The sequence below is a fragment of the Bufo gargarizans genome, chromosome 2 (assembly GCF_014858855.1).
Source record: "Bufo gargarizans isolate SCDJY-AF-19 chromosome 2, ASM1485885v1, whole genome shotgun sequence".
Taxonomy (NCBI): Eukaryota; Metazoa; Chordata; class Amphibia; order Anura; family Bufonidae; genus Bufo; species Bufo gargarizans.
This window is the reverse complement of record NC_058081.1, coordinates 628,507,592-628,518,066: the sequence shown is the minus strand read 5'-3', so window position 1 is coordinate 628,518,066 and position 10,475 is coordinate 628,507,592. Positions and strand designations below refer to the sequence as shown.

The window sequence follows — 10,475 nt, the reverse complement described above, 5'->3', positions numbered from 1 at the left end:
TCTGATTTGAGGTCTAATGAAAAATATACAGTATATATATTTTTTTTCTCGGCTAATTAAAAATAATAATAAAATATTTTTATCAGCCCTCAGATGAGATGAAAAATATTATTTTTCTTTGTTAAAACCTAGGTGCATATTGTAGGGTGAAAAATACGGTGACTCGTGTGTAAATGTATAGCTTGTGGCTCCTGGTAGTCATACGTTTTAGTTTTTTTGTGTGTGTCTGTAAGGTCTGTAAGGTTGGCCACCCCATGGCAACAATATATGGCCCAAAATACTAATCTATGCTGTTAGTAAGAGCTTATTTTGTCTAGATGTGACGCATGCCCTCTTGTCATAGTTACCGCTCTAGGTAGATCATAATCTGTGCATCTTCTGATGCATCCCATTATTTTATTTGCCTTGACAGAAGCTGCCTGCTTCTCCGCTGTACACAGATGAAAACATTCGGTGTCGGGGGGTGCAGCCAATGGCAGGCGAGGACGAGCCTCCATAGCATTGTGGGTGACGCTAGGGAGGTTCGTCCCCATCCATGCCTGCCATTGTACAGGGAGAAGCAGCAGCGGCGGTGCGGGGACCAGGAGCGGCACAGTGAGCAGGAAGCAGGGTAAGTATATTTCCACAGAGGGGCCCAGCACATGAGGGGGCTGTTGTAGATACTGGATAACCCCTTTAACTATTTTGTCAATAAAATTAATTCATATGTAATATTTGACTTAAATGAAACAATAAAAACAACTAATATCCAAAACATACATCAGTGCAATATGTCATTACAGCAGATAGCATCTTGGTGCAGGTCTTTCCCACACTCCGGTCACAGCTTGCCCCCAGCAGCCTCTATTATCTCCTGTAGTGGAGGCTCCAGATGGACACACGTCTATTGTCCTCGCTGCTGTGTGATTGGAGGCTGAGTGTGGGAACCTGTGCTGGCTCTGATCCTCACACATCATTATGCAGGAGAGGGGTATATAGAGGGGCTGTCTGCCTCCCTGGCCGCACATCACTGACATCCCATCTACAGGGAGGACACTGCCGCACACTGACCGATGGCTCCTTACAGCGTCAGCCTCATCCAGAGCCCGGCTAATGATCCCCTCACCCAGCAGCCCAGAAAAGTAAGTGCTGATCTACCACATCTCCTCCTCTCATAGCATCAAATGCTTCTTCACCGCTATAAAGGTGCATCCACTGCCGCGTGTAACTAACCAACCCTTATGTTTTCTCTGCAGCTGAGGAAACCGGTGATCGAGAAGATGAGGAGAGACCGGATTAACAGCAGCATTGAGCAGCTTCGCATCTTACTGGAGAAGGAGTTCCAGAGACATGAGCTCCCCTCCAAACCTGAGAAAGCCGATATCCTGGAGATGACGGTCACCTTCCTGCAGCGCCACATGGCGGAGAGAAGTAAGTGTCCTGTCCCGGCCCCTCACACCCCTCATATGTTTCTTACTGAGAGCAGATTGCAGCAGGTGATGGACGCTGTCACTGACATGTATGTCTCTCCTGTTCTAGATGTCACAGCCTCCAGCCAGGCCCAGAGAGAAGGCTTCTCCACCTGCGTCCAGGACTCCATCACCTTCCTGTCCCAGCACAAACAGACCAAGCTCCAGATCCAGCTGCTGCAGAACCTCCCTGGGGCTCACACTATGACACACAGGGCTGTATCTCCTCCTGTATCCCCCGTCTACCAGACCCCCAGCAAACACAGCCCCCTGGACAGCAGCAAAGCCCTGTGGAGACCCTGGTAGTGACTGGATCCTCTGGTGTGGACTGATCTCAGAGCTATGTACCCCCGTATACCTGAGAGCTGGAGATGGGGTGGATTCTGCCTCTCACTAATGTCTCATCCTGAGACGGAGAAGAAGTTCATTCTGGACATGGTGTAATTACTACGTGATTTACTAGTCCTTCATATTATCTGCCGTCTGCTGCAGCTCTCCTGTATGGACTTGGTTCTATATTGTTATAGGAGTCGTTGTCTTCTATGAAGAAGATGTCCTAGTCCTATATGGACACATTCTATGAATATTCCCAGTGATACAATGTATCAGATTATATGTAGTGTGTACTGGCTGTATACAGAGGGAAGTAGTGTATGTATATATCAGACCTCCAGTGCGAAGCATTGCAGAATAATGGAGGTGAGACCTCTGGCCTGATATATACAGTAGATACTATGTATCATACAGTACTGTACATCAGATTATATGTAGTGTGTACTGGCTGTATACAGAGGGGAGTAGTGTATGTATATATCAGACCTCCAGTGCAAAGCATTGTAGAATAATGGAGGTGCGACCTCCGGCCTGATATATACAGTAGATACTATGTATCATACAGTACTGTACAGCACATTATATGTAGTATGTACTGGCTGTATACAGAGGGGAGTAGTGTATGTATATATCAGACCTCCAGTGCAAAGCATTGTAGAATAATGGAGGTGCGACCTCCGGCCTGATATATACAGTAGATACTATGTATCATACAGTACTGTACATCAGATTATATGTAGTGTGTACTGGCTGTATACAGAGGGGAGTAGTGTATGTATATATCAGACCTCCAGTGTAAAGCATTGTAGAATAATGGAGGCGAGACCTCCGGCCTGATATATACAGTAGATACTATGTATCATACAGTACTGTACATCAGATTATATGTAGTGTGTACTGGCTGTATACAGAGGGGAGTAGTGTGTGTATATATCAGACCTCCAGTGCAAAGCATTGTAGAATAATGGAGGTGCGACCTCCGGCCTGATATATACAGTAGATACTATGTATCATACAGTACTGTACAGCAGATTATATGTAGTGTGTACTGGCTGTATACAGAGGGGAGTAGTGTATGTATATATCAGACCTCCAGTGCAAAGCATTGTAGAATAATGGAGGTGAGACCTCCGGCCTGATATATACAGTAGATACTATGTATCATACAGTACTGTACATCAGATTATATGTAGTGTGTACTGGCTGTATACAGAGGGGAGTAGTGTGTGTATATATCAGACCTCCAGTGCAAAGCATTGTAGAATAATGGAGGTGCGACCTCCGGCCTGATATATACAGTAGATACTATGTATCATACAGTACTGTACAGCAGATTATATGTAGTGTGTACTGGCTGTATACAGAGGGGAGTAGTGTATGTATATATCAGACCTCCAGTGCAAAGCATTGTAGAATAATGGAGGTGAGACCTCCGGCCTGATATATACAGTAGATACTATGTATCACACAGTACTGTACATCAGATTATATGTAGTATGTACTGGCTCTATATATAGAGTAATAGTAAAATGTCACGTGCATTGCTTGTATTGCTGGATATTGGCTACCATGACCTGTAGTATAGAATTAATAATACTGTTCAGTGTCAAGGATAATTGACAGGATATGGTAATATTGTTTGGCAAAATTTGCAGAAATGACATATGTGTCTCATTTTATGTAACAGAAGGGTTAAGTTATAATGTTGGGTATGCAATATTTGCAGCTATTAGTGAAGATTGCCTGATGTGTATTATACAACATTTTTTTATACACGTTTTATATGCAACATTTGCAGATTAATTTTCCGATAAATATCACATTTATGTCATTGATGAAAGTGATTGCTGATTATCATTAATAAACTACTGACTAAAGTGATAGGATTTTTTTCTTCTTCTTTCCAGTCTCCCATTATGGGGGTGAGCACTCGATCAGATCTTCTGGCCTTTACATTTGAATTTGTCCTAGTGCAAACACTTCCTCTAATGTTTGTCGCATTGCCTACATATAGCACAAGACATAATAAATAAAAAAAACACAGTGCAACAACAAAAAAGTAAAATGTCCATTAAGCCAAATTCTTAAAGAATATGTCCAGCTTTAAATTTGAGTTGTTCCAGTGCATCAAACATAACAAATGCTGCAACGTTACAAATAGTTTTCATTATAGTCTACCTGTCACAAGGGTGTCAAGAACCACGCCTGACTCCGTTATACCCGGGGTCAGGAAGTCGCAGCGGTTGGCTGTGCGCTCTATGTAGTAAGATAGGGCTGTTTCCTTATGGTAGCTTTCTGGGTTTGCTTTGCAACCCTTTTTGGCTCACTCAGGGATCCGTAGCTCCTTCTCCTCAGCTGTTCCTTGTCCAGCACTCCCAACCTCCTTATATTCCCCTCTCACACTTCTCTGGTTGCCAGATATAGAGCTTCCTGCCTGGACTTCTATACTGACCCACTGGAGCTGTGTTGCTGTGTTGCTGTGTTGCTGTGTTGCTGTGTTGCTGTGTTGCTGTGTTGCTGTGTTGCTGTGTTGCTGTGTTGCTGTGTTGCTGTGTTGCTGTGTTGCTGCGTTCTCTGTTTGTTGTTCCAGAACGTTACCCTCCGGATCCCTGTTGGGCCTTTGTGGTCTGCTGTGGTCGCCCACCTGGGTTTATGTGTTTGTCTGTATTGTCTGTCCTCTCCTTGGTGTTTTCCTTTTAGTCTCAGTGGTGCGGACTAGTGATCCCACCGCCCCGTTCACTATCTAGGGCTCATCTTACGGAAAGCCAGGGTTTAGGCACGTGATCGGCGTACGGGCGAGGAACCCGTCTAGGGACGTCAGGGCAGTCAGGTGCCAGCTGCAAGGTGAGTCAGGGGTCACCACCTTTCCCTCTCCCTTGGGCAGGGCCTTCCCTTTGCGTGACGCCGGTCATTACACTACCACTTCATGGCTGAACTATGTGGTCTGCTCCTGCAGACACTTTTCTTTTTTTCTCTCTGTCCCCTCATATATACTTCTGGCACCAAGAAGATGATTAAAAGTAGTTACACATAAGCGCAAGATCAGACATTATACAGGATTTGTTTTAAGCAAGTAACCATGGAGATACATAAGTCTGCCTAAGCGCTGCATACACAAAACAGACATATTTGAAAAGTTGCCTTTTTTGTTATCTTAGATGCAAATGAGCAATAGAATATCTAGTTGCAAATTTTTTTATGCCCTTTAAATTTGTTTTCTAACAGCAGCCCTGCTTCCTTTCTTAATATATGGTCCATTGCCGGAGGTTTAGGGCCAAAAGCTTCATATGGTGTAACTATAAAATAATAGGAAAGAAGTGAGCGCTACAGCACTGATGTTATGGTTCTCCCAACCGTGCTCTGCTTACCTGCACCAAAGAGGCCAGTGATCGGCTGCATTAGTCAAGTGTTGTGTACATGATGTCACCACTGCAACCAGGTAAGCAGAGACCAGTCAGGAGAACCATAACAGCAGGGCTGTATTCGTTAGGTATGTACCACTCACTTCTTTACTGCAGACTATTTCCCAGTGTTATCTGGTTTCTTACAGTCATTAAATGAAATGATTATTGTTACATCACACTGACTAAAAGGGGATCGGCTGCCATCAACGATGGACCAAGGACAGCACAAATGATTGAAAATCTGCCCATGTGAAAAGACCCTATGAAATGACACAACAGGGATTTCTATTTAGTGGGGAGTCTTTACTTTCATAGGGAGTTGTCCAACTTGTGTCTGATTGAATGGGATGTGACCGTTTGGGCCCCCACTGATCACTAGAACAGGGGCCTGTGTTCGCTGCTTCATTCAACTCTATGGGATTGCTGAACATAGCCGAGTACAAAAGCTTGGCTGTCTCCAGCAGTCCCATATAGTTGAATATAGCAGCAGCATATGTGTCCGCTGCTCCATTTGAAAAGGGGAACACAGACCCATATTCTTGACATCTTGGGCCCTAGAAAATAACTGCGCCCAGCAAATAGTGCCCCTGACACTAATAGTGTCACAGTAGATATTACTGCATGGTGCAATCACCCTCATGACCAGGAAGTGTAGAGAATCCTCTTTTATTGGTACAGTATCTTAAAGCAACATATACAACGCGTTTCGGGGATCATCAGGTAAAAATTGCTTATACAAACATAGAGCTCACATAAGGTCTTTTATATTTAGAATAACGCGGCAAAAAGGAGCACACTAATTGAGGGCTGTCCCTAATTGTCAAAGATACGCATCTCATTTGCATATGCATAAATGCTGACTACCAGCAGCACTGCACTCACCTCTCCCCCCAGGGCTCCTCTAGACTAGTGAGCGCTTCCGTAATCCACATTATTGTCCTGTGTCCTGAAGGGGTTAGGTCATTGGTATGTGATCAGTGGGGTCTGGGGGACGCTGTGGCCTCCTCTCAGCCTACCAGGCACAGCACCATCTATTGTATAGTGGCTGTGCTTAGTATTATATCTCATCTTTATTCACTTGAATAGGACTGAGCTGTGCCTATGTAGTTTTGATCGAGCTCGAGTAGAACACTTTGGAATGCTCAGGTGCTCTACAGACACCCAATAGTTGTAAGGCACAGAGGGATCACTGAGGACGCTGATACGGTCTGCTACGTACCCCTTACCATCTTCCAAAACTTTTCCCTCCTTGTGACACCAGGCCGCGCATCAGGCTGAGGGTGCTGGCGGAGTGTCATGAAACTGTTTCAGGCCTTGAAGAGTGTTGCCCTGCCTCTGTTGGAACTTCTGTGTGTTTCCCTTGTCTCCCCTCCTCGGTTGGCCAAGGAACTACGTTCTCTGCCGCCAGCGTTGTCAGATGGAAATTGTTGTAGCAATTTTTCCACAAGGACCTTCTGGTATTGCACCATTTTGCTAGTCCTCTCCACCACAGGAATGAGAGATGAGAAGTTCTCTTTGTAGCGGGGGTCGAGAAAGATGAACAGCCAGTAATTGGTGTTGGCCAAAATGCGTATAACGTGAGGGTCACGCGAAAGGCAGCCTAACATAAAGTCGAACGGCGTTTGGGTGTTCCTGTGGGCAGGGTTTATATTTTACCAAGTTAAATGTTGGTAAGTATGCAGTAGGGGCATGACCAAGTAAAACATGATTACCTCCGCAGTGTGCATTGCGCACTATTATTTTTATGCAAAATCATATGTGGCTGGTGGGTTTTGTGTGCCAGAGATGCTTCGTAATCCCAGGCCAGCCCTGATGGCACACTATATAACACGCAGCAGGAATAGGTAGTGGGAGAGGCTATGGATCGGGCATGGGGGCCCAATTTTTTTTTTTTCTATGGGGCCCAATGATTTCTACGCCCCTGCCTTTAACACCTCAGATGCCGCACTGAATGGCACCTTAGCAGTTAGCCAGAGAGAGGGAGCTCCATATCACCTGGCACATCTTGGGTAGTTTGGGAAGTTGTCTGGACCTGATAGAGAGAGACTCAGAGATAGCTACTATGCAGCCTGCTTTCCCATACACAGATTGTGTGTGCACTATGGAGAGACTGAACTTATCCATACAAATGTGATTTGTAAAGACACCTCAGTAAGGCCTCTTGCACACAAACGTATGTTGTGCCCTGTGGCTGTGCTGCGAGCCGCAATGCACAAACACCCACCATGGGGCAGCCGCAGCAGATTGCGGACCCATTCACTTTAATGGGTCCGCGATCCGCCGTTCCGCAAAAAGATAGGACATGTTTTATCTTTTTGCGGCACGGAAGTACGGGACGAAACCCCACGGAAGCACTCTGTAGTGCTTCCATAGGGTTTCTTTCCTTGCTTCCGTTCCTCACCCTTCCGCATCTCCGGATTTACGGACCCATTAAAGTAAATGGGTCCGCATCCGTGATGCGGAATGCACGCGGAACGATGCCTGTGTATTGCGGATCCGCAATGTGCAATGAGTCTAAAGCTTGCTGGACTTGTTACCTTACACTCGCCTCCTTATTGCCTTAAAGGGGTTGTTATACTTCAGCAGGTGGCATTTATCATGTAGAGAAAGTTAATACAAGACACTTACTAATGTATTGTGATCATCCATATTGCTTTTCTATCGCATTATACACTGCTCATTTCCAATGGTTACGACCACCCTGTAATCCATCAGTGGTGGCCGTGATTGCACACTATAGGAAAAAGCAATAACCTATGAGCACTCCTGAGGTCTCAGCTACCAGAGAGCAAGCACGACCACCGACACCACTCCCATCTTCTCCAGCTACCAATCACTGCATCTCCCCTGCTGCCTGGTGCGCTGCATATGTATTATGAGGTTCTGCAGGATCTGAGGTATGTATGTATGATGAAATTCTGCAGTAGTGTGTATTATGAGTTTTGCTGCAACTGATGTGTGTGTTATAATGTTCTACAGCAGCCGAAGTATACATGAATTAGGATTTTCAGCTGAGATTTGTATTTATTATGATGTTCTGCAGCAGCTGGGGTATCTTTATTATATATGTATAATGATATCTTGCAGCAGCAGAGGAGTGTTATGATGTTCTGCAGCAGCTGGGGTATCGTTATAATATATGTATAATGATATCTTGCAGCAGCAGAGGAGTGTTATGATGTTCTGCAGCAGCTGGGGTATCTTTATAATATATGTATAATGATATCTTGCAGCAGCAGAGGAGTGTTATGATGTTCTGCAGCAGCTGAGGTGTGCATTGTGATTTTCTACACCAGAAGAGTTGTGTTTTATAAGGTTCTGGTTCCTTTTATGGCAAGAGGAAGCACTACATTCAATCAGTGTTTGTCATGGGTAAAGTGATCTGTGATGGACCTCTACTGCAGAAAGAGATAAGCGGTGACTATGCAGCACTGCTCTTCTTTTTATAATCGGCAGGATATGACACCACAACATGATCATTATAACAAAATTATTTGCAGACAAGTCAATTAATTATCATCAGTGGTTATTAAATGATTAATTCTATTAGAGAGGATGATTTTAGATATACTTTCAGATATTTCCCCAGGGATTCTCATATATGTCATCTTAATAAGCATTCGGACAATTCACTGCTCCTCTCCCAGAAAATAACGGATCTATAGTGAAAGTAGCAGTGGTCAGTGCAATATGTCATTACAGCAGATAGCATCTTGGTGCAGGTCTTTCCCACACTCCGGTCACAGCTTGCCCCCAGCAGCCTCTATTATCTCCTGTATTGGAGGCTCCAGATGGACACACGTCTATTGTCCTCGCTGCTGTGTGATTGGAGGCTGAGTGTGGGAACCTGTGCTGGCTCTGATCCTCACACATCATTATGCAGGAGAGGGGTATATAGAGGGGCTGTCTGCCTCCCTGGCCGCACATCACTGACATCCCATCTACAGAGAGGACACTGCCGCACACTGACCGATGGCTCCTTACAGCGTCAGCCTCATCCAGAGCCCGGCTAATGATCCCCTCACCCAGCAGCCCAGAAAAGTAAGTGCTGATCTACCACATCTCCTCCTTGCATAGCATCAAATGCTTCTTCACCGCTATAAAGGTCCATCCACTGCCGCGTGTAACTAACCAACCCTTATGTTTTCTCTGCAGCTGAGGAAACCGGTGATCGAGAAGATGAGGAGAGACCGGATTAACAGCAGCATTGAGCAGCTGCACATCTTACTGGAGAAGGAGTTCCAGAGACATCAGCTCCCCTCCAAACCTGAGAAAGCCGATATCCTGGAGATGACGGTCACCTTCCTGCAGCGCCACATGGCGGAGAGAAGTAAGTGTCCTGTCCCGGCCCCTCACACCCCTCATATGTTTCTTACTGAGAGCAGATTGCAGCAGGTGATGGACGCTGTCACTGACATGTATGTCTCTCCTGTTCTAGATGTCACAGCCTCCAGCCAGGCCCAGAGAGAAGGCTTCTCCACCTGCGTCCAGGACTCCATCACCTTCCTGTCCCAGCACAAACAGACCGAGCTCCAGATCCAGCTGCTGCAGAACCTCCCTGGGGCTCACACTATGACATGCGGGGCTGTATCTCCTCCTGTATCCCCCGTCTACCAGACCCCCAGCAAACACAGCCCCCTGGACAGCAGCAAAGCCTTGTGGAGACCCTGGTAGTGACTGGATCCTCTGGTGTGGACTGATCTCAGAGCTATGTACCCCCGTATACCTGAGAGCTGGAGATGGGATGGATTCTGCCTCTCACTAATGTCTCATCATGAGATGGAGAAGAAGTTCATTCTGGACATGGTGTAATTACTACGTGATTTACTAGTCCTTCATATTATCTGCCGTCTGCTGCAGCTCTCCTGTATGGACTTGGTTCTATATTGTTATAGGAGTCGTTGTCTTCTATGAAGAAGATGTCCTAGTCCTATATGGACATATTCTATGAATATTCCCAGTGATACAATGTATCAGGTTTTATGTAGTGTGTACTGGCTGTATACAGAGGGGAGTAGTGTATGTATATATCAGACCTCCAGTGCAAGGCATTGTAGAATAATGGAGGTGAGACCTCCGGCCTGATATATACAGTAGATACTATGTATCATACAGTACTGTACATCAGATTATATGTAGTGTGTACTGGCTGTATACAGAGGGGAGTAGTGTGTGTATATATCAGACCTCCAGTGCGAAGCATTGTAGAATAATGGAGGTGAGACCTCCGGCCTGATATATACAGTAGATACTATGTATCATACAGTACTGTACATCAGATTATATGTAG

At 45.4% G+C, this 10,475-nt stretch overlaps 2 protein-coding genes across 2 annotated transcripts; both read left to right on the top strand.

Annotated features, from left to right (window-relative positions):
- The first annotated feature begins 1,021 nt into the window (after positions 1-1,021).
- On the top strand, positions 1,022-1,754 carry LOC122926855 (transcription factor HES-5-like). The gene is made up of 3 exons (XM_044278358.1): positions 1,022-1,121; positions 1,236-1,410; positions 1,519-1,754. The coding sequence occupies exons 1-3, from the start codon at positions 1,053-1,055 to the stop codon at positions 1,752-1,754; spliced, it is 480 nt and encodes a 159-aa protein (XP_044134293.1). The 5' UTR covers positions 1,022-1,052.
- Positions 1,755-9,135: 7,381 nt separating this feature from the next.
- On the top strand, positions 9,136-10,047 carry LOC122926854 (transcription factor HES-5-like). The gene is made up of 3 exons (XM_044278357.1): positions 9,136-9,226; positions 9,341-9,515; positions 9,624-10,047. The coding sequence occupies exons 1-3, from the start codon at positions 9,158-9,160 to the stop codon at positions 9,857-9,859; spliced, it is 480 nt and encodes a 159-aa protein (XP_044134292.1). The 5' UTR covers positions 9,136-9,157; the 3' UTR covers positions 9,860-10,047.
- Positions 10,048-10,475: the final 428 nt, after the last annotated feature.